Source organism: Rousettus aegyptiacus, unplaced genomic scaffold (genome assembly GCF_014176215.1).
Source record: "Rousettus aegyptiacus isolate mRouAeg1 unplaced genomic scaffold, mRouAeg1.p scaffold_m13_p_8, whole genome shotgun sequence".
NCBI classification, from domain to species: domain Eukaryota; kingdom Metazoa; phylum Chordata; class Mammalia; order Chiroptera; family Pteropodidae; genus Rousettus; species Rousettus aegyptiacus.
In genome coordinates, this window is record NW_023416311.1 from 30,411,889 (window position 1) to 30,436,977 (window position 25,089).

A 25,089-nucleotide genomic window follows, 5' to 3' on the forward strand; every position below is an offset into this window, starting at 1 on the left:
TTCATTCCCCCTCCCCCACCCAGCAAATCTTACCCAAGTCAGTACATCCCTTTCCACCTGTATTACCATTCCAGTTTACCAGTGAACATCACACAACTGAATGGCCACCACATACCAGGGACTACCAATACTCCACCATCAGTAATGAGGTCCTCACTGCATCATGGTCAGTAGCCAACTCCATAATTCATTCTTACAGTCAGCCTCCTAGGACTGCTCACAGCACCAAATCAGGTTCCCTAAAGTAGAGCTTGAGACGGGGATTCAGAGCCACATGATTGTATGAGGGTGTACTCTTCAGAAAAATTCTTTATGGGAGGGAATGAAACAGGATCAAGAAAAGCAAGAGCCAAGCATAGATGTAGTCTCATAAGGCCTTGGCCTGATCCACAAAGGATGGGTTCTGGAGCATTAACTACTCTACCTCTGTTTTGACACAAGTGAATCACCCTTTTGTACCCCCATATTAATCAGTCACCATCTGGGCAGTGGGAAGGGAAGATAACTCCTGGGTGAGGCAGCTCCCACCATCTGAGGGCAATTCCCCAGAGTCTCTGAAGAAGTGAAGAGCTGTAAGCATTTAGCAGCCCAAACTTATAGCAGCTAGGGGATGAGTATGCCTGCTTGGTCAAGGGGATCTGAACAAGACACCAGTGTACAACATAATCAACAAGTATTTATTGTTTATTGTACGCTAGGCAATAAGTAGAAGTAGGACTTTAAAAGCACCCCAAAGCACTCTCTCTAGCAAATAGACTCAGGTTAACCCTTTTATCCATGTCATCTTTTTTCCCCCACAACTCCTACCCAGACCTCACAAGGCAGGCCTAACCAGACCATGTCCTCCCTGCACCTAATGTTTCCTTTCAAATACAGCTGTGACTCAACTTGAAACTCATTTTTACATACCATTATGCTATAGGGGAGATCTATCTTCAGAGCAACTAGGAATTGGTACACCTACTGCTTGAGCCACAATTCCTAACTTGGTCCAATTCCTACTATGGACATAGCTGCCCTCATTCTTGTAGGTAACAGAAAATAAACAGTCCACGGCTTGGCCTGTCTTCTCTTTTCTATTTAGTTAAGGCCCCTCTCCCCTATTCTCAAGATGACTAGCCAACAGTTTCTCCTCAACTGACAAACTTAACTCCTCTAATAGCTAGTCTTGATGCTAGCAGAATCAAACAAAACAAAAAAGTAGTGTTTCATGGAGAAGTAGATTGAATGAGAGTAGGAACGTATACCATCCAGCCTCTGACCCCAATTTTGCCAATATATAAATATCTTAAGTCGATTTCTTTTCAAGGGGTTTAATACTTATGATGGGAACAATGACTGGAGCATTCTAGTGACTGGTATAATCATTTCTAGGAAAGGTTCACTGCTGAGGTACCAAAATGGATATTGTGCTAAAGGGTTCTCTCTTTATCTGTGCTCTTCCCTGAATAGATAAGCTGTCAAACAAGGCAGAAACCACAAATAAGCTTATTTCTATTGAATTTATGAGGCTTTCCTCAGTATCAATGTTCAGAGATTCGAATGAAGAGTAAGTGCCATCTGAAGGCTTTCCTTCATCCGCTTTATCTATGGGTTCTCTTTTGCCTACCTTCTTAACCATGAAGATGCTAATGAAAGTATTTCTCAATGGAAAAAGCAAACAGATATCTATTTATTGTTCTCCATTGTTCCTGAATTCTAACTGAAGGATTTCCACATATCTGTAGTTTTGATGGTTAAGCTGGAGAACTTGCTTGAAGTTGTTATTACATTCATTATAGTAGTAGGGTTTTTCTTCAGTAAGACTTCTCTAAAAATGAGTAAGAGCTGTGCTACAATGGAAACACCTACACACTTAAGGTATTTATAAAATCTGTCCTATCATGACTTCTCAGATGTTTGAAGAGACTACAACTCCAACTGAAACTCATTCCACATTCTTTACATTGGAAGGGTTTCTCACCAGTATGGATTCTCTGATGTTGATTAAGGTGTGACTTCAGAGTGAAGCCTCTGCCACATTCATTACATTGATGGGATTTCATGCTGGAATAGCTTTTTTGATGTTGTTTTATGTGGGAACACTGGCCAACGTTTTCTCTACATATATCACATTTATAGGTTTTCTCTGCTGTATGAGTTCTGTAATGCTGAATAAGATCAGAGCTATAATTAAAGGCTTTCCCGCATATGTCACACTTATAAGGCTGCTCTTGTAGCTCAAACTTCTTATCTTCAATCACTGTTAGGTTCCAACTATATGCTTCCTCACAAATACCACTTTTTTCATTTTTCTGACCCATATGGAGCACCTGATGTTCAATGAGGCTAACATACTGAAAGAAGATCTCTCCACATTCATGACATTGATGGGGTTTTTCTCTAGAGTGAAGTCTCAGATGCCCAGCAAGGTGTGAACGCCTCCCAAAGCTTTTCCCACACTCATTACACTTAAAGGGTCTCTCCCCACTGTGCACACTCTGATGCTGAACAAGATGGGACCTCACTCTAAATGCTTTTCCACATAAATGACAGGTATAAGGTTTTTCACCAGTGTGAACTCGCTGATGTTGAGTTAGGTGCACACGTTGATTGTAGCTTTTCCCACACTCGTCACACTTAAATGGTTTCTCCCCAGTGTGTATTCGCTGATGTTGAATAAGATGGGCGCTCTGAATAAAGCTTTTTCCACATTCATTACATTTATGTGGTCTCTCTCCTGTGGAGGATTTTTTGTGAACATATGCGACTTCATTGAAATTTATTCTCTTTGAAGAGGGTTGTCCCAGTATCTCTTTCATGGGAATGCACTGCTTTCTATCTAACTTGCCTTCCCCAAAATCTTGAACTTGAGAAACACTTCTTTGGATTCTTCCAGATAGTTCCATGTCTGCTTCTGAAAATTCTGAAATTTTCTTCTTAACACTCAATTTTGTATTCTTACTTCTTTTGTCACTGCCTGAAAAAACAAAGAGATGCAAATGTCATCAGTTCTTTTACAGAAGAAAAATAAACTATCAGGAAAAAAGAGAATAATCAAATAAAACTATGGTGTGAACTGATGAAAACTAGAAGAATGGGAAGCAAAGGGTTATGAAGCATATATAGAATTGAAGAATATCTGATAAGGAAACAGGAAAAAAAAGAAAAATGAACCAGTATAAAATTTATGACACTGATGGGATTTTTCTCTATAGTGGAGTCTCAGATGCCCAGCAAGGTGTGAGAACATCTCCAAAAGCCTTTCCCACACTCATTACACTTAATAGGCCTCTCCCCACTGTGCACACTGATGCTGAACAAGATGGGACCTCACTCTAAACGCTTTCCCACATGATGACAGATATAAGGTTTTTCACCAGTGTGGACTTGCTGATGTTGAGTTAGGTGCACACACTGATTATAGCTTGGTGATGTAACACCAAGGGTAGGTGATATATCAATCTCTGTTTTCTTCGACCTTAGCCAACATTCCACCTTCAGTTTCCCTCCTACAGCACCCAATACTTCTCCTTTGGAAATGCTCATCTATTCAAATCTGTCTAGTTTTGAATAGACTTTTAATATCTGCTACTCCCACCAGATCATCAGCTTGAGAGCGTGAACTGCATCTGTTCTCTGTACTGCTGTGTCCCAAGAACCTAACCTAGAGGTTCTCAATAAATATGGCTGATGAGCACACAAAGTATCCCTCCTTTCATAAAAAAAAAAAAAAAAATATGGGGAAGGTAGGGATCAACTAGGAAATTAGTCATAAGAACAATTGCAGGAAAGATTGAAAAGAAAAGATACTATTTTAAAGCAATTGCTTTCCAAGTCCAGAGTCCTATTAGACAGATTTCTCCAATGAAACAGTCACCAAGTAGAATGGGATAGAACTGGCTGAGAAGATAGCTCAGCTTAACTCATAACTTTCAAGACACTATGAACTACAACAATTTCTATTCCATGATGAAAGAGGTGGCAGTGGCTATTAATATGAATGACAAGTAGCTACGTTTGGGAACATTAAAAGTATAACTTAAAATTAAATACTTTGGCCAGTCTTAAGACTTTTCTGAATAATGTTAATAAGAGCCGTTAAATTCAAAGCACAGTTTAATTAAGGCAATGCCATCTTATATAAGTCACTTAAATAGATTAAAAAAATAAGTAAACAAACAAGAAAATGACTAAATCTCATTTATAACTAAATTAGTAAAAAAGAATACAACAAATTTTTGATAACCCTGAAAGAAAGTACGTGGTATGATTGTTTCAAAAAGCAATTTAGCAATATGTATCAAGAGCCATAAAGATATTTTTGGCCTTTCATCCACCAATCCCACTTCCAGGCATTTATTATAAGAAAATAGTCCCAAATATAGAAAAAGACATAAGCACAGTTATCAGGACAAAAGAGAAAAAATTAGAAGTTCAAGTGGGGGCTTCCCATCAAGATGGCATACTACGTAGACACTGTGCTCACCTCCTTGCATGACGTCAAAATTACAACTAAACTACAGAAACATCATTGGGAGTAGCCTGAACAGGAAATCTTACAACTGTGGACATACAAAAGAGGCCATCTCGAAGCTGGTAGGAGGGGCGGAGATACTAAACAGGATGGTCCTTCACCCACATGTAACAGTTGAGAATCAGGAGAGATATCTCAGCTATGGAGGTCCCACCAGAGGAGCAATAAGTCCCAACCCCACACCAGGCTCACCAGCCCAGGGTCCCAGTGCTGGGAAGAGAAGTCCCCACAACTCTGGCTGTGAAAACCAGCAGAGGTTGTGCCTGATTGAGATGGAGGGTAGCCGGAGTCAAAGACATTCCTCTTAAGGGGCCCACAAGCGGACTCATTAATTGATGGCCTCACTTGCTCTGAGCTTCAGGGCTGGAGTAGTAGCTCGAAAGGCACCAGGGACACACGAGGAGGAACTGAATTGAATGGCTTCAGGGTGAGAGCTGGAGGGGCAGCTTTCTTCCAGACAGAAGTACTGGCAGAATCCATTGTTCCTTTGTTGAGCCCTCCTCCACCCAGTGTGCAGACACAGGTGGCTGCCATACCTGAGTGTCCGTCAACCAGGCTAATACCTATCACCCCGCCCTGGAGATTCTCTGAGGCCTCACCCCATTCAACTTTTCGGCCCACCCAAGTTGCTTCCAGTGGCTTTTCCATACAAAAAGCCTGTCTTGGTTCATGCTGTGTACTTTCCTAAAGTCTTTCACAGGCAGGTCTGCAAAACCCAAACAAGAAGCATCTGGCCTCACTGTGTCCCGTACTTCTTGCTGAGTAGCCCAAGCCTGGCACTAGTGGCAGCTGGACTCAGTTCCTGGCTTGGCCTCTTGAGGTACCTACAAGCCCAGACTGGCTGGTGACCATCTGCAGACTGCTTGGTGACTCTTGTCAGGTGGCCCCAGTCAGGGCACAGACTGTGGCTAGAGCCCCTCCCAGGAGGCCCCTGGACCAGCATGCCCAGTGGCTGGCTTTGGACTAATCTAGAGCACTACCCAGGACTGTATTTGAGAACCACACAGCCAAAGGACAGACTCAGCAGGCACTAGAGCCCTGCTAAAGTGAATCCTGCTCCATAAAATCTGCCCCTTACTAGCCAGTCCTCACAACCAATCAGCCCAAGGGTCAATCCCTCCCAATAATGTGCAAACAGCAATCAAGGCTCAACTACCATAGGAGGGCACACACAACCCATACAAGGGACATACCTGGAGTACCTGGCTCAGGTGACCAGGGAAGACTGTGCCACTGAGGCCCACAGGACACCTACGTAAGGCCACTCTACTAAGAGTGGCAGTTCTACCTAATACATAGCAACAAACACAGGGAAACAGCCAAAACGGGGAGTCAAATAAAGATGTCACAAATAAAAAAATAGAACAAAGCTCCAGAAAAAGAACTAAACAAAATGGAAACAAACAAGCTACTAGATGCAGAGTTCAAAACACTGGTTATAAGAATGCTCAATGAACTGAGGAGAAGAGTAGATGAACTGAGTGAGGACTTTAACAAAGAGACCGAAAACATAAAAGTGGAGATAGAAAACATAAAAAAGAACCAGTAAGAAATGAAGAATACATTAAAAGGAATCAACAGCAGATTAGATAAAGCAGAGAATCTAATCACTGATTTAGAAGATAGGGTAGCAGAAAACAGCCAATCATAACAGCAACAAGACAAAAGAATCCAAAAAAATAAAAAATAAAAAATGAGAATAGTTTAACAGACCTCTGAGGCAATATCAAGAATACCAACATTTACATCATAGAGGTACCAAAAGGAGAAGAGTGAGCAAGATACTGATAACCTATTTAAAGAAATAGTGATGGAAAACTTTCCTAATCTGGTTAAGGAAATAGACATACAAGCTCAGCAATCACAGGGAGTCCCAAAGAGGCCCATAGGAAGAACATTATAATTAAATGCCAAAGGTTAAAGACAAAAAGAAAATATTAAAGGCAGCAAGAGAAAAGCAATTAGTTACCTACAAGGGAGCCCCCATGAGACTGTCAGCTGATTTCTCAACAGAAACTTTGCAGGCCAGAAGGGATTGGCAGGAAACATTCAAAGTGATGAAAAGCAAGAACTGACAACCAAGACTACTCTACCCAGTAAAGTTATCATTTAGAACTGAAGGACAGATAAAGAGCTTCCCAGACAAGAAAAAGCTAACGGAGTTCCTCAACACCAAATCAGTATTACAGGAAATGTTTGAGGGATTTCTTTAAGAAGAAGGAAAACAAAAGAGATAAAAAATATGAGTAATAAAATGGCAATAACTTCATATCAACAATTACTTCTAATGAAAAAAGGATTAAATGCTCCAATCAAAAGATAGGGCGGATGAATGGATAAGAAAACAAGACCCTACATATACTGCCTAGAAGAGACTCACATCAGATAAAAGACACACACAGACTGAAAGTAAAGGGATGGAAAAAGACATTTCATGGAAAAAGAAACCAACAAAAAGCTTAAGTAGCAATACTTATATGAGACAAAATAGACTTTAAAATAAAGGCTATAACAGGAGACAAAGAAGAACCCAGTAATCCCACTTCTGAGTATTTATGCAAACAAACCCAAAACACTACTTCAAAAGCATATGTGAATCCATATGTTCATTGCAGCATTATTTACAGCAGCCAAGACATGGAGGCAACCTGGGTGTCCATTAGTGGATGAATAAAGAGGTGGTATATATATAAGATGGAATATTTCTCAGCCATAAAAAAAAATTTAAAAAGAATCAACTCTTGCCATCTGCAACAACACGAATGGACCTAAAGGGTATTGTGCTGAATAGAGTAAGTCAGACACAGAAAGACAAATGCTATATGATTTCACTCATATGTGGAATCTAAAGAACAAAAACAGAAACAAACTCATAGAGAGAGAGAACATTTTGGTGGTGGCCAGATGGGAGGGGATTTGGAGGTTGGGTGAAAACAGGGAAAGGATTAATAAATACAAATTGGCAGTTTCAAAATAGGCATGGGGACATAAAGTGTAGCATAAGTAATACAGTCAATAATATTGTAATAACTATATATGATGTCAGATGGAGACTAAATTTATTGGGGTGATCACTTCATAAGTGATATAGATGTATATAAATCACCATGTTGCACACCTGAAACAAATAGTGTATGCCCACTGTAATTGAAAATTAAAAAAAAGAAACTATTAAAGAAAAAAAATTCAACTGGGGGACAGCCAAGTAAATTGTGATGTCTCCACACAATAGCAGATTGTCAAAAATAACAAACAGGAGGGCAGAGTAACACAGGAAAACATGTACGTCTAACATTTAATTGTACCTGACAACTATATAAATAAAGGCTTATGAAAAAGGACAGGAGGAAATACACCTAATAATAGTTCTATTAGTTAGGACAGTAGGATTATGGGCAACTTTTTTTCTTCCAATTTCTTACTTCCAAACTTCCTGTCCTATTTTTCTACCATTTTAAAACAAAATAAGTGAAATAACTAAATTGGGGAAAGGGGGAAGAGAGAAAGAAGTAAAAGAGTCAAAATCCTCGCTTACAATAGAAAGTCAGTAGATAGTGTCTAAAATGGATGAGTAAAGCAATAGCAGAATTATTTAAATATGGAATAACCAGAAGAAACAGATAGAACTGAAAGCAGGCATCTATCGAGAAAGGGAAGTTGTGGATATCAGGGAGATGGCATAGGGTTTTGCCTACTAATTTGGCAATTAAAGTATAATAAAATAGATTGTAATCTATGCCCCTTCCTACTGCTCCTAGTATCACAATCCATCTGTGCTATTATTGTTCAAAGCTAATAAAACAATATTTGCCCCTGTTTGTTCACCGATACAAACTCATCACACATACATCTTTGGGATTTCTCTCTGAAGTGGCGCTTCAAGTGCTCAATCAGATGGGAGTGCCGACCAAAGTTTTTCCCGCATTCAGTACATCCATAAGGTCTCTCTCCACTGTGCACACTGTGATGCTGGACAAGGTGGGAGCTCACACGGAAGGCTTTTCCACACACCTGACATTTATAGGGTTTCTCACCAGTATGGACTCGTTGATGCTGAGTAAGGTGCACACGCTGATTATAGCTTTTCCCACATTCACCACACTTAAATGGTTTTTCACCAGTGTGGATTCGCCGATGTTGAATGAAGTTGGAGGCTTGAAGGAAAAATTTACCACAATCATTACATTTGTGACCTCTCTCGGCATTTGTTTTTTGCTTACGGTTAATGTCTGTAATGGCACCAAGATCTCTTTTCTGGGAAGGGTTCTGCCTTGACTTCCCCACAGTGGGGTTTACCTGCCACCTGTCTACCATGCCATGAAGGTCATTAACTTCTCCAAATTCTTGACTCTGTGGAACATTCCTTTCAGTGCTTCCTGATGTCATCCAGTGTGATTCAGTTTCATCAGAAATCTGCTTTACTATGAGTTCCATATTGTCATTACTGGATTCGTAATCTGAAATAATAGAAGGAAAATGAAAAACTCAGCCATTTCCTGCATTAGAAGAAAGGAAATGTCTAAGGGATATAGAATAATTATAAAAAAACCAACATGAGCACATGACTTTGTAAAGACATTTATGACTTTATAATACAGGGACAGGATAAAGAATATTTAAGCAGGAAACTGAGACAGATTAAAGACGAAAGGGTTGGCAAGAATGGTTCAGAAGGATGAGACTGGAAGAGCAGTTATTCTATTTAATGATGATGACATTCTCTTGGTATGGTACTTACATACAGTACCCATTTGTGAATACCTGAACAATATTAACTATTCTTAATTAAATCTGTTATTATAGCTAACCCAGTCTTCACTTTCCTCTTCCCGTTTAGTCATAGCTTAGAGAAGAAAGATCTTTCTAGCTTTTTCAATTCCCTCAAAATTTCAGTTTGGTATAAATTATTCTAAAGGAAAGTCATTCTTTCTATACCCAAAAAAGATCTACTACTCTCAATAACTACTGTCAGTAGTCCACAACAAATATAGATGTTTAAGACACTGGATTAACAGCATATATTTTACTCAAAACACTGACATTTAATATGGTTTGAAAAGACGAATCTTCAGTAATTGACAAAAGTTAAGGAATATTATTTTTTAAATGCTAGAGAGACAGATCATGGCCTCTTGAGAACTATATCTAATCAAATTTTCTATAAAAGAAAAAGTTGTTTTCAAATATTACATAATAATAATGGTAATAAAAGCTAACGTTTGCTGCATGCATACTTGTGGACCAGGTGCTATGCCTTTAAATGCCTTATGATTTTATGGCATTTAATCCTTACGATGATCCTTTGAGGTAGATATTACCTTTTTTGACAGAGAAGTTATAATTCTTGTACCATGAAGACAACTTTAATTTTAATTTATCTCCCAACTGTTTTTACTTAATTCTCTTCCTAAAAAGACATTTTAATAGTGGAAACAAACAAACATAAAAACAAACAAACAAAAAAACTCTATCACAAAACCAGACTTTTTACATGTTTTTTCCTACTCCATTCAACTAAGCAGGTAATCTCAGCTATCACAATACTTCTTTCTCTCTTTTATTCATATCTACTTATGCTCACACATTTTATTCTTATAATTCTCTCCCATTCGACGAGTCAAACAAGCTCATGACTTTCTTTTTCTGGGGGTGAATTTGAAAATAATCAGATTAGCCCAATGCACCTCTTTGGGACTATTAACAATGGCCCTTTTCAGAGACAGAGATTATACAGGCTGTTATTCCGGTTGGTTTCCAGATTTGCTTTTTTCCTGTTTCCCCACCTCTTCTTCACATATATGACAAAGCTTTCTGTTGATTCTCCTGGTTTCCCTGACAGAGGTATTATGTATATTTGACAGAGAACTCAATAGCTCAATTGAACTCATAGCTCAATGCTATACCTGGCTTCTGAGTAATGCACTGTGTGTGTGTGTGCCCACACGCATGTGTGTATGTGTTGTAGGGGTGGGGTGTTACAAAAACATCTAATCAGGCAGATTTGGTACTTTAAAAATTCATGCTTATCAATCTCACTGGTGCTGTCTGGCATTCTGTTTCTAAGGTTGGCTAGTTTCCCTACTCCTTTTTCTCGTAGCTACATCAAAATGTCTCTGTCGTGATCTCCAAGATATATCACTGTATTTAAAAAACAAAAGTGTGTATGATATGCTATTGTTTTGCACAAACTTGTACAGACAAAGAATATGTTTAGAGATACAATCAAGAAACTAGTAATAGTCACTGCCTCTGTGAGGAACTAGGAGACTGAGTATCAGTAAGGGTAGGTAGCTCACTTTTCATTTTATTTTTTTTACTTTTTTTTTATATTTTAAAGATTTATTTTATAGGACTTTACTAGTGATCTTAGAATATATATATATATATATATATATATATATATATATATTACTTTGTTTTTTTAAATTTAAGTTTACTGGGGTAACATTGGTTAATTCAATTATATAATTTTTCACTTTTCATTTTATACCCATTTATACTATCTAAATTGTTTTTACTATGTGCACGAATGACCTTTTTATAACAAAAGTTCATTATACTCACACCTCTACTCCATTCGCCTGCTCACTCTCAGCGAGTGACTTATTGTCTCCTATTTTAGGAAGGTCAAAGCTATCCAGTCAAGAACTCATTGGACATCCTACAACTAGAACTATAAACTTGATGGCACCCTTATTCTTTCATCCTTCTCTCATCTCACAATGGAGGAGCTGTCTCTCTCCCTGGCCAAGGTTAATCCTACCTCCTATACCCTGGATCTCATCACGCTATCCTATTTTCCAGGGACCACTCTACATCAATTACATGCTCTTCCTTGCCCCAACATTTCAAACTTATCTCAACTAGTTATTTTCCAATAGCTTTTAAGTATACTTAAAACCTCTCATAACCAATATATTCTTTCAGTGACCAGCCTTCCCTCTCTTCCCCTTCACAGACAAAGTTCTTGAAAGCTTATCTATAAGATCTTTCTCAAATTTCCTCTCCTTTGCAATGTTCAACGAAACTGTCTCGTGTTCCCAAACATCTAAAGCCATCCTTGGTAACAGCTGTTTCCAAGATTCATTTATTTTCTTCCCAGAGAAGTTCAGGAAGCAGAAACCTCTGAACATGTTCTTAATGTAAAAGAGTATACTGAGTATAAGATTAATAAAGAAATGAATAATGAGAAGAAAAATGAGAAAGTAAAAATTTTAAACTGTTTGGAGAATGGTATAGAAAAGAGCTGTGGTCTATGGCCATGCCACTCTGAACAAACCCAATCCCATCTGATCTTGGAAGCTAAGCAGGGTCAGGCCTGCTTAGTACTTGGATGGGAGACCACCTAGGAAGACCTGGTGCTGTAGGCATAAAAAACAAAAAATAAGGGATTGTAAACTGACAAGATCCTTGCAGTCTGTGAGGTCAACCAAGGGTTGCCTCGCCTTAAAAAAAAAAAAAAAAAAAAAAAGAGCTGTGTCAATAACCTCCAACTCTGAAACCCAACGAATACCTGTAAAGTAAGTGAAAAGGAAAATAATACTAATAGACTTAAGATTAGACAAGTTAGATATTAGAATTTAATTTAAAAAGAAGAGAATGAAAAAATTTTTGCATTAAAATAATACACTACATAAATAATTCCTTGGGAAGAAAGGCCACTAGATCTCAACAGATAAATAGGGGGCATGTACAAATAAATCCATGAAAAGGAAATACGAATATACGTATCAATAGTAATAAAAGAAATGGAAACTTTAAAAGAGCATGAGTTAGTTTTCACACTTTTAAATAAAAGCCTATGAATGAACAAAATCCCTTAAACAATGTAAACTGGTATAATCCTTTACAAAAGAAATCTGGCAGTATCTATGTATTTCGTCTAAAGTCTACCAGTGTGCCTGATATGTATATATATAGTGGTTTTTCTAAAAGAAGTCATTCAAAAGAAGCTAAATGCTATAAGTTCTAAAACGTTTGCCACAGTGCCAAAATTTTTATAATTGCCCCAGGCAGCACAATCAAATATTAGTTTCCAGGATCGTAACTTAGAAAGAGGTACAAAATCTTTTTGGGGCACAAAATTCAAGAAAAGACATGATGTGTAAAGTGTAGATGCTAATAGGGCAAACATCATAAAATAGGTACTAGTGTTCTGAGAATGGTAACTGAACTAGCCAATCATGCATTAGAAGAAGAGAATAAATGCTATCGAGATATTGAAATTACTACTATAATAAGCAGTTATTCAAAAAAGTCTGAGACACTTTCACAAGTGAGAATTATTCAGTTAAGAAAGATTCAATTTGTCATGGAATAGGATACAATAACTACTACAAATTTGTTAAAATCCAATTCTGTTTAAAAAAACACAAAATTTAAAAAAATTTTAATTAAAATTTTAAAAGATCCAAACCTGTTAGTTTTAAGCTCTTTTATTAAAATGGTAAAAAGACTGTATTTGTTGGATCACAAACACTATCCCCTAAGCATCATCAGTGTTCAGTCATAACCTTATTATGATAGATATAATACTTTTCACAGAAAAAAAAGTTATAGCAATTAAAACATACATGCTTTTATGATCTGTACTAGAAACATTTTTTATTACAAAATTAAGATGTCCTAATCCATGCAGACAAAATAAGTCTTACCCATGGAAGTAATACTCTCATAATTCTCCTTCCTGTCATCCCTATAGAGGGCCTTCTGGGACTGGTCCAAAGGTCCCCATTCCTCCAGGATGAAGGAAACAGCCACATCAGCCACATCTTCAATTTTCACCAACTTCTGAAACATGAGATCTCCACTAAATTCCCATTCCCTTTGTTCAAATTTGGAGTGAGGGGAAGAACTTCGTGCATTAAAGAAAGAAATAAAGGGAGGGTCTACGCTTCAAACAGGATGGGAAGTACTGAATAGAATAAAAACAGACATTAAAGTACGAACCCAAGATGGGCCTGGTCTCTAGTTAAAGAGACAGAACTGATAACAGATTCAGAATTAAGGCAGCTACTTGTCCAAGAATAGACATGGGGCCTCACTGCAGGCACAAGGATGCCAGCTCACCTGTGACCCAGCTGAGAGAAGTGAAGCTGTCAGCTCCTGGCTGTCCTTCAGGGGAAGGGAAGAAACTTGTAGAGCAGGAAGGGCTGAGGGGTGAGAAAAAGAGGTGTTAGTGAGAATATCTTTACTCAGTTCCAACTGCCATCATATTCCGCTTTTGCTCAAGAATCCACAATGGTGTCCTGATACATCAAAGCCAGATTCTTCTGGTTGGCTTTTAACACCCTTGACTTACTGGCCACTCCAACAATTACCCTATATGTACCCTTTTCCCAAAAAATCTAGACTTCCTGCTTTGGTTAGGCAAGTCCCTGCTGCTGACTGCAGATTGTACCATTCCTATATAAGGATGTATTCTGCTCTGCCAAGATCCAACCTAGTTATCTCAAAGAATAACCAGAGTTCCACAGCTTCCATGGAGCTAAAGCACTGACTAGAGCCCAAGGCTTCTCGAGCTTTAATGTACAAACAAATTGCCTGGGGATCTTGGTACAGGGAAGACTCTAGCTCAAAAGATCTGGGGCGGCCCCCGTATTTTGCACTTCTTACAAGCTCCCAGGTAATGCTGGTGCTGCTGCTCTTTGGGTCACACTTTGATTAGCAAAATCTTAGTCCACAGTCTCTCCCTTCAAGGAATTACTGTGAGTGGTTTATAGTCAGCCAATTAGTAGTAATAAATCAACTCTGTGTTATAGGAATGGGCAGATAAAACAATTCTTACTTTCCAAAACTTCACTGTCTAACGGGGAAGACAGACATATAAGTCTTACTTCAAGAATAGGCTAAAGAGTACTAACTTGAAGTTCACCCCAGTTCCCAAAGGAACACAGGAGGGGCGCCTACAGAATAGAGAGAGGGAGGTAGGAGAATCAGAAAAGCCTTTCTACAGGAAGTAGAAGTGGAGTGGAATAGGGATTAAGGGTACTTTGCAGGTAGAGCAAATGTGCAATGCCTGGAGGGTCTGATCTCTAGATGCTGATGACCATCTGACCTTCTGCTATCACCTCTGCTTGTTCTTTGTCCAAGATGCATGGTGCATCCAGACCTCACTGTCTATGTGTGCCCCAACTTGGACAAATCCAGCTGGTATTAACCTTCAACCTGACAGTTTACACCTTGCTATGGCTCACCCAGTTCTGGAGATGTATGTGCATATTTAGCTTGCTTGTGTCCAAGGAATGGGAAGTAATGAGCAATGACACAAAAAGGAGGAGATAATGGTTATGGATAAAAGCCAAAAACAGAGACAACATTTGAAAACAGGAGTGTTCCTAAGGAGTAAAAAGAAGACTTGAAGAAATGGATAAATGTGATCTACTTAACAGTAATTTTAAGTATAGACTACATTCTAATTATAATTACATTCCAAATAATTCTACTTATTTGTTGAAGTTTCCATGAAATCCATTGTTTCTTTAGCTTTTAAGTAAATGACTTTGCCCCTCTCAAGCTCAAATTTGTCCCCTGAGCAGAAAACCAGCCCTCAGTGCTATCAAAGGCATGAGGAATGCTACCTCATGTGTAACAAACAAACAAACAAACAAACAATATTAATTTTGATGGGATAAAGAAACTGGCTAGGGTCTGGCTAACAGGCCAGAGAAGAGAAGCAGCACCTAGGAACAGAAGAAAAGAGTAGCCTGATCTGATGAGACTCTGCAAATGGAGGGAAGATGACATGATTCGAGGACAGGATTCTACACTTGAGAGGGCCTGATGGTAGAGTCCTCCCAAGTTAAAGGTAGCACAGAATGAGGTAAAAGTGTAGATTCAGAGCTAGACCGTTTGCGTTAAAATAAAATCCCAGCTCTGTCATTTACTAGCTTGTGACCTTGAACAAATTACTTAACCTTTGTAGGCCTCAGCTTTTTAATTTCTTTTTTTTTTCATGATTGAATTTGACATACTTTCATAAAAATTTCCATAAAATTTTTATGTCCCACCATCTTGACTGGAACTTTACCTTCTTAATTTCTAACATGAGGATAACAGCAATACCTATTCACTTCACTGGGTAAGTTTGAGCATTAACCCTTGGTATGCCAACTAGGGTTATTAAATACAATTTTGGTTTTTGGTTTCTATTTTCAAGTTTTAACTATTTTTAAGGACTGGAATTATATGACTTGTATTCCTTTAGAGGCCTTCTGAAGAACAAAAAGAACACTTGCTTTAGGATTATTAAAAAATAGAATAAAACTCATCCTATTATATAATTTCTATATGGATCTGCTGGACCCTTTTACAAATCTAGAATAGATTTTGAGATCAAAGTGATCTTACTTTTCCTGTATCATTAAACATTTTTCTATTTCATCATCTTCAGAATTATTTAATTTTTACTATCATTATTCATTAATTATTTCCAATGAGAGCATAAAAGACTAAAATAAGAAAACGAGAGAATAAAAGAAATAGTTAGGACGACACAATAGTGAAATACATCATCATTCTTCACTATTCCCAAAGTATTAAGTGCATTGCCCAGAGTTCTGCATCATCTTCAAGAAGGTATAAAACTACTGACACTGCTTTTAGCTTTCATTAAACATAGTTGAGAATTCAGAGTTTCTCATTTTCCACCTATATCGTCAAAGAGAAAAAATCTGCAATCATTTTACTATTATTAGATGAATGAGAAGATTATGAAGACAGAGAGAATGTGCTCTCTAATGATAACAATGAAACTGAAAGTATAAGGGAAATCTTTGTATGAGGCTACAAATGATAATATCCTAGATAACTTTTCTCAAACTCAAGAATCAACAATAAACACTGTATTTCTAATTTCATAAAAGGAATATGACCATCTCATCCAGTGAGTCATGCAACAGGAAGGACTTCATCACATAATATTTTGCAACATGATTCTGCACTATCTCAATTTGCTGCAAGGACAGTATTCATTTTGTTAAAGCGAAAGTATTTTACGGCAGTATTCTTTTATTTTTGTACGATGTTTTTATTTTCAAAATATACTTGATACAAAGAGGTTTAATTTTTATTAAAATTTCTTTAAAAATTATTCATTATCCTTTGATTCTACTGTAAATTATGCATAAAATGACTTAACTATAAAAATAATTAAAAAGAATCTATTGGCCACAGATGGTCACAGTACAGACTATTTTTCCTGATATATTGAAGATTAAACAAATTCCTACAAGTAAAGTTTAGAACAGTTCCTGACACACAGTAAGTACCACAGAAGTAATAGCTGCTGCTGCTGCTACTTAGTTATTATTACCACAGTGAAGGGAAAGCTGGAAAAGATTAGAGCCTTGGGACATATCAAGTGAAAGACCTGCCAGAAGGGGATCCAAAAATAAAGCTTGGGGCCAAACAGGAAGCACAGGTTTACAATTCTTGATCCACAATTCTGAAATCCCAAAGCTCTAAATACCGAAGGTTTTTTTAAGTTAGGCATTGAACTACTTTGACAACAAAATCTTACCAAATTATATGTGAAGCTTTTCAAAGTTTTCATTTAATCCACTTACTGGAAATATGCACACATTTAACTACAAAATATTAATGTGTGTGATTATGGAGTACCACCTCAAATCCTGTTAGTGTAATATACGGTATACAAATCCTATTATCTTATTTAACCTGAAAAATTCTGAATTCTAAATTATATGTAATAGCAAGTTTCTCTGATTAGAGACTGCAGACTTGTGGATATATATCATAAATAAAACACTCAGCTGTGCGTATTTCTTCTTTGATGTATCTAATACAGGTTAATAGAAGACAAGGAGAGAGAGAGCGAGCAAATGTTCTTAAAGTCATTGTGAAGCACTGTTTGAAATAAGACTCCAAATCGAATGAGCAGCCAGAAATGAGTGCAGTTAGGAATTGGAAAGCTTTTTTTACATAAGCTTTAAAACAACAAAATCTATGAGGTAGAGTTGAAAAACTCCTACAAAACAATTACGATACTTTTGTAAAATACTTTTGTGGCTCTTTTAACAGTATCTATATAGTTGTCATCATCTGCATTACTGCTCTTGAATAGAACTGTGGTACAGTTCTTAGCCATCCTATATGCTGACCTCTTTTTTAACACCAGGGACTCAATTCCAGGTCCCCAACCCTCCACAACCTCCATCTCCTCCTGACTGCAGAGAGGATGCCCAGCCCAAAGTCTGCTGACACTGCTTGCCCCGACGGCACCTACTCTCTAGCCACATTTGTTCCGCTGAATCATAGATCCTCACCATTTTCCTCCAGGAGATGAGGCTTCTGTGGCTCTTGTTCAGGTTGGGGGTTCAGAGACAGGAGCTGGTGACCGAAGGACTCCTGCACAGCTCCTGGTGGCACCATCTTCTGAGAAAGGACTTCAGGACATGCCACAATCTAACAACCACAACCACACCAATCAGTACATTACCAAGAAGGCTATGAAAGAATCTTGTAAATTCACACTATTCTTTCATTCATTCCTTTATCAAATATTTAATGTGTGTCTATGAGCCAGGCACTGGTTATATGGTGGCTTAATAACATGGGTAATGTCTAGTTGAAGACGACTTCCATTGAACATATCAACACAAATATATACTTATATGTTAGAAAGAAGAAAGTGGTACCACAAGGCAGAACACCTGAGACCTACTTTAAACTGGGTGGCCAATGAAAGCTTTTCTAAGGAAGTGTTACTTAAGTAAACACCTAAACAATGAAAGAAGCCAGGCAGGAGAAAAGTAAAAAGTGTTGCAGGCAGAAAGAACACAAGCAAGGACTCGCAGGCAGAAAGCGGGTTTTTGGTATAGTCAAGAAATCGTAAGAAGGCCAATGTGGTCAAGTTTAGTGAACGGGTGAGAGAGGTAAGAAAGTTGGAAAGATCAATGATAAGACTCAGGAAGTTATACTTGGTTCCCTAGCAGACCAACACCATAACTGGAGCTAGTGCATGTCTGGTGTGCTACAGTCTTCCTTTCTGTTCTTAGCTCTTGCTCAACCCTAGGGGACACACAATTACTCTGCCACAACCTGTCTATTCTGGAAGGTACTAGCACAGGAGCATCCTAGCAGGTAATAAAACCCTGCATTGTGATATATTCGCCATATGTTTCGAAGCACTGTAGAATTTAATCCTCCTAGTACTGGCAAAATATAGTACAGGAGTTAAGAGGCAGCTATAAAACAGTTGTGGAAGGGACACATAGTGATGGTGGGGAAACAAAGTGATAGTCACTTTGCATGGTAGTCTGTGTCCTTGTGGACCCGCTCAGAACAAGAGTTAAGATGACACCAAATATGTCAAAGGGTACCTAGACACCAAAGAAGCAAAGCAGCCTTTGATATCCCCTGAGACTAGGACAGGGAAACCAAGGAGGAAGGGTAAGAATAAGGCCTGGGAAAGGCTTGCCAGAAACAAGAACTGTCTGGAGATAAAGCTGAAGAACAATGTCAGGGATACAGAAGGTAGGCAGAGAGAAAGACAAAGTGCACTGTGGAGACCTGTGCGAAATCCTTTCTCTGGCCTCAAATCCTGACCATCACTATATGTCCCTTCCAAAGATGGGCTGCAAATCACACTGAGAGAGGTAAATGTGTAACATCTACTGTAAATCCTCTACTAAAAAAAAAATGCTTTTTTATTTTAAACTATGCTTTTTAATATTTATTACTATAAAAAATAGGAAAAAGTCTCTTATGTCCCAAATTAGGTTTAAAAAAGGAATAACTAGATGGCACCGTGAACCTTTACTTCCCATTTTTACAGAAGCAATAGTAAGGTTTGAACATCCCCTTGGCAGGACAATCGTTCAGTAGAGCGGCAGGGTCTGGCCACAGATCAGCAGTAACTCTCTCCACGGCCCACTTGTCTCATGGAGTGAGCTAAACCAGCTGAGGATCTTGATGTTCTAGAATCCTGAAGTATCCTTTACTCAGAGGTAAAGAATAATGAGACTGATACCTTACATTAAAGTGCAATAGCTCTGAAGAATAAAGAAAATTCTCTAACCAGCCTCAAACTCTTGTAGCCCTATGATCCCAGGAGTTTTGTTTGTTTGTTACAAAAAGAAAATTCAAGTTTAAGAGAGTGTGAGACTAGCGACAACAAGAAAGTAGAGGGTTGAGTTATAAATGAATAAGAAAGTACAAAAAGACATACAACATAAAGATAGCAATCCTCCCTGAATTAATATATGATCTAATACAATACCAACAGGATTTTTGGATAATAAAAACTAAATAAGTAATTCTAAAGTTCATTAAAAAAAAAAGAAAAAACATTGGAAGGAAGGGTAGCCCTATCAAATACCAAAGCACTTTACAGAGCTCCAATAAATAAAATATTGATATTGAACAGACAGTAAGATGAATAAAATGGAATAAAAAGACCAGAAATGGGCCCAAATACATGCAGAATTTGGTATGTAATAAAGATGGCATTTTAAGCAAAGAGGAAAATGGGGGATTACTATACAAGTTGCTGGGGAAACTGGATAAATATCTGGAAAAAAAAAGTTGTAACCATACCAAATACCCTAAACCAAAGTGAATGCCAGATTTATCAATCATTTAAAAGTATTAAAAAGGAAAAAAAAACTATGAGAAAAGTCTCTTACAATACTGTAGTAGAGAAGACCTTTCTAGGTGTGGCACAAAACTCAAAAATCAAAATTAAAAGATTTAAATTGATTGCACAGAAATTTAAATACCTTGCAATGCGAAAATCTCTATAAGCAAAGAAAAACAACATAGGAAAATAACACTTGCAACATAAATGACAGACACAGTGCTTACTTTTTCTAATAAGTAAATAATATAGATAATTTACCAAAAAAAAAGTATAGGCATAACACTTTTAATACATACTATGGTCAAACCCACTCATAATACGAGAAATGCATGTTAAAATTACACCAAAATTGCATCTTTCAGATTGGCTATAATCAAAAAGTTGGATAACACTGTGTTATCAGGCTGTGGGCAAAGAATTTCTCTTAAAAATTGCTGTTGGGACTATAAATCGGTATAACCTCTACAGAGGGTAATCTGTCATCGGCTGTCAAAATTACAAATTCATATGGTCTCTGAGACAACAATTGGACTTTTAAGCATTCATTCTACAATTAATGATGTATGTAAAGGATATTCATTGCAGCAAAGTTGGTTACAGTAAAAATTCAGAAACAATCTAAGAACGACTTAAAGGGCCCTTAATAGGAGTTAAATTATGGTACATCCATGCAATGCAATATAATGCAGTTTCAGAGTGAGGCCGCTTCATTTGCATGGACACGGAATAAATCAAGATATATAAAAAAAGCAAGATGCAGAAATGCGCAGTGATTTTAAAACATTTGTGTTTTTTTAAGCATGTCATGTATGCTTATATATCAGTATGGTGTATCTCTGTAAGGATATACATGAATTGTGTAACAGCAGTTGCCTCTGGTGAGAAGAACTAGGCAGCTGGGGAATTAGGGGTGGGAGGGAAACTTACTTTTCATTACAACCTTATGTACCTTTTGAATTTTGTATCATGTCATTCAAAAAATAAATACAGTAATTTTAAAAATAAATAAAATCGCAGATTGTCTTCTCCAGGTTAACACACTGGATACTGCTTCTCTTTGCTGGAATGCCAGGAAATCTCCACAGTGTACCTAATCCCAGGAGAACAAAAGAATATGAATGAAGCACCAGAGTGCTAAGGATCTCACCCTTGCTTAGCAGCTCCTTAACTCTCTTCCTCTCCTTCCTCATTGCTCTAATGTCTCCACTCACCTGTTGTCTGCGTTCTTCTAGTTCCTTCTGTATATTTTCTACCACAGCCACAGCCTCTTCTCCATTTTCCGGGTGATGTTCTCTCACCCAGGTCTGGAACTCTTCAGGCAGGATAGTCAGGAACTGTTCCAGCACTAGCAGCTCCAAGATCTGCTCTTTGGTGTGCAGCTCCGGCCTCAGCCATTCGCAGCACAGCACCCTGAGCTGACTGAGCGCCTCCCGGGGGCCTGATGCCTCATGGTACTGGAAATGCTTGAAGCGCTGGTAAAAAGTCTCAAATACTGGTGGATTATACTCTTGCATCCAGGTGCAGTCTTCTTCTTCCACCTTCACTATTAGAAGGTCTTCTTGTTCTTGCGAAGTCTCAGCTGGAGGGTCCAAGTCTGTAACTTCCCCAGAATCTGTCATTATCATTCCAACTCAGAGGGATGTCTCTCCAGGTTAGCTGTGTTACACTGATCTGTTTTCTGCTCTTTATTTTCTGAAGGGCGCTTTCATTAGTGTGCAACCTACCGATATATTGGAAATCATTATTAGCAAAGAGATGACAAAAAGGTCATCTATAGTAAAGATGACTACTCAACAATTTACTTAAAAATATGAACTACAAGGCAGCTGTCACTCCATCCCGTAAACTACAAAAAAAAAAAAATATTTCTAACATTTAAAAAATGTAAACGAGCCATAAAAATCTGACATTGGCCCAACATAATTTTGGTGAAGAACATTAAATTTCATATAAATAATAGGACAAGACTTACTAACTAGTCCAGAAGCAGTCGCTTCTTCTCTCTACCATAAGCCAAACTTAAGTCAGAACAAGGGTCAAAAATATTACAATGGTCAAAATTGGTCCTGTCCTTCAAGCCAAAAGGGCCTGACGGACAAACGGTAGACTTCATTGGTCCCAAAGAAAAGCAGGGTTATAAGTAGAGATTTGGACCTGGATTCCTCGGAATCGACCCTGACCTCGTAAACACCTAGACCGGCCCAGTCAAGGTTAGAGGCAGGACCACCGTCTAGACACAAAGAACATTCCCTTTCCCCGAGGCTCCAGACCCGGGGAGCTCTCCTGGAAGACCAAGCTTCCGCAATAAACGCTGGGGAAAATGGGCTGCTTCTTACAAACGAAGAAAACCGAAGACGACACTTCGCACCACTTCCCCGCCGGAAGTAAGCGAGCCCAAGCTTTCCCAGTCCAACAGGATTGAGCTAGAAATCCCAACCGCGATTGCACTTCCGAGTCCTCTCTAGGAATCCCGGAGGTCCTCGCCTCGCAGCAGGCAGGAGGTGCCAGCCCGGGATCCGCCCCCGAGGGGCTATGGGCCAATCGGCGGGGAGATGGGGCGCCGGCCTGGTATCCCAGTTCTACCTTCCGAAACCGTCCCACGGAGCCGTAGTGACAAGGCCACTGGAGTCGTGGAGAAAACAGGGCTACCCTCCTTCCCCACCCAAACCCAAGGCCATTTAAACAGCCCGGGCTCCTCCCTTTTCTTTGGAGTACGGACAGGGGGCGTGGCCTTAGGTGTCCGAAGCAGTTGTTAAGGCAACAGTTGCTAGTATCTGATTGGCCGTGAAACTCGCGCTCCCCCACCCTCAACACTCTGCGTCCCAATTCGAAGTAGGTCCATACCTTTCTGCGAGCTCGCAACCCTCGCATCTCAGTTTCTTCACTGAATCTCGCCATTCCCTGCACCTTTCTCCAGACACACCCACCTCTTTATCATCTCAGTCGGCTCTCAAGACAGAAATCTCCGACGTCAGACTCGCGAACCTCCAGAGCCAGCGGATCCTGGGACTACATATCCCAGAAAGCCCAGCGCGGACCATACCTGCTAACCAATAGGGCTGCGGTTCTCTTTGTAACGTCAATCTTGCCGACCTATCAGAATGCAGGAGGGCAAGGAGGCGTTAACCCCGCGGCTCCCGCTGGAAGGCGGTGGGTGGCGAAAACCGTTGCCTGGCGAAACCCGTTGCCTTCCCTGCTGGGTAGAGTAAGGGCAGTAATCCTGCATTCCTGTGAGGAGCAGAGTCGTCTATACTGGGCTTCTCCAGTCAAGGGAATCCCATCCTTAATAATTTCTCGTTTTCGTATCTGTTTACAAAGCTATTCGACAGGCAAGACAACAGTCACTATCACCACTCTTTCACACGATGCCAAAATGAGACTTACCGACTCCACTTTGAATCAGAAGACACACATCTTTGGATACATCTGAGAGTTGATTTTTAGTGTATGGGATGAATTTTCAATCAGGGATGGGTTTTAAGACTGTGTTGCCAGCGCTGTGGTCTACCTAATAGGAAGAAGGCGATGCAGAAAATCACCTATCTCCAAAGAGATAGGTGGAGCGGCTTAAATTGACACTGCCGTACGTTTGGTGCGTTGTAGTATTTGTATGGTTTCACTTTTTACATTTAGAACTTTGCATAGTTTCACAATGAAACATTGGGTCTTTTCATCCGTTCAAAATGATCTTGGTGTATCATTTTGATACAACAAGGGTAGATCCAACTTTATCTTTTTCCAAATCACTATCTAGTTGTCCCAACATTTATTTTTAAAAGGTCTATCTTTATACCCCCCTCCCCCATCGATTTGTGACGCTGTCTTTATCACATAGTAAATTTGTATGTTTCGTGGCGTTTAGATTTTTTCTTCTAGACCTATTGCAATGGTCTATTTGTCTACGGATGTGATAATACCATGCTGTTTTAATTTATTGAGGATTAATCACTGGTTTTTAAATATCTCTTAGGGCAAAAACTCACAATCGTGTTTCTTTTTAAAGTATTATTGCTTCTTTATTTTTTCCAAATTAACTTTAGATTCATTTTATCTAGTTCCAGAACGAAATGTTTTTTGAAATCACTTTTAACACATTAATTTAGGGAAAATTGACATCCGTACAAAGTTTATTTTTCTATCCAAGAACATGGTTTGTCTTTCCATTTGTGGAAAAATAGCCTGCTTTTGGATCCTTTGGCAGTATTTAAAATATTTCTTCACATAGGTTTTGCACATATCTTTTTATGTTCTAAATATTTTATCTTTTGTTGTTGTTGTTGTTGTTAATATTGGAATTAGGTTGGTCTAGTTTTTAAAAGTATAATTGTTAGCTTTTGTTGCATAACAAGCCACTCCCTAGCTTAGCGACCTAAAAAAATAACCATTTATTTAGTTTATGACTGTGGGTTGGCGGTTTGGTCTGGGGTTATCTTGGTGGCTCTTCTGCTGGTCTCCTTTTGTCTATTGTCTGCTACAGGTAAGCTAAGCAGTTCTCTTTTGCAGGATTGGTTCATGGTCAGCTGAAGTGCAGGTGGCAACTCAGTCATATGCCTCCCATCATCCAGCAGGCTATCTCAAACTTGTTCACTTGTTGGTGGCAAGTTCCAAGAGCAAGAAAGCAGAAGTTGCAAGGGTTCTTCATACCTAGGCTCAAAATTCATACGACATCACTCCTGCCACATTCTGTTAGTCAAAGCAAGCTACAAGGCCAGCCCAAATTCAAAAGGTGGGGAAATACCTAACTTCTTGACAAGAGGAACTGCAAAGTGTTTTCCTGGTATTTTATCTTTTTTGTTTAAAACCTTTGTGGCCATTTTTACAATATACCATGATAAGATATATTCTCTTAAGAGGAGAGAAAAAGGGTGATGATCCAGGTAGTTCTGGGAATGGACTTTTTATATAACCATCAGCCTGCATGGCATGGCAAAAGGTCTGAAAAGTCTTGCCCTAGGCACGTTGAATTTTGTCC

At 38.7% G+C, this 25,089-nt stretch overlaps 1 protein-coding gene and 1 pseudogene across 13 annotated transcripts; one reads left to right on the forward strand and one right to left on the reverse strand.

Moving 5' to 3' along the window:
- Positions 1 to 656: 656 nt before the first annotated feature.
- Positions 657 to 23,090, reverse strand: ZKSCAN5 (zinc finger with KRAB and SCAN domains 5). Of its 13 annotated transcripts, none has more exons than XR_004952680.1 (8): positions 22,090 to 22,550; positions 21,329 to 21,837; positions 17,803 to 17,941; positions 13,586 to 13,668; positions 13,171 to 13,306; positions 8,813 to 8,973; positions 8,365 to 8,670; positions 2,745 to 2,959 (listed from the first exon to the last, which is right to left on the reverse strand). XR_004952680.1 is itself a non-coding variant. In XM_036226254.1 (8 exons), the coding sequence occupies exons 2-8, from the start codon at positions 21,740 to 21,742 to the stop codon at positions 2,927 to 2,929; spliced, it is 1,086 nt and encodes a 361-aa protein (XP_036082147.1). In that variant the 5' UTR covers positions 21,743 to 21,837; positions 22,090 to 22,553; the 3' UTR covers positions 2,745 to 2,926. The 13 variants fall into 13 exon arrangements, 12 of the variants coding, with proteins under 12 accessions (XP_036082145.1, XP_015976022.2, XP_015976031.2 ...); XM_036226254.1 differs by having other exon boundaries at positions 8,551 to 8,670; positions 22,090 to 22,553; XM_036226252.1 differs by lacking the exon at positions 22,090 to 22,550 and adding an exon at positions 23,045 to 23,090 and having other exon boundaries at positions 657 to 2,959; positions 8,365 to 8,973.
- On the forward strand, positions 11,768 to 11,886 carry LOC118607447 (annotated as a pseudogene).
- Positions 23,091 to 25,089: the final 1,999 nt, after the last annotated feature.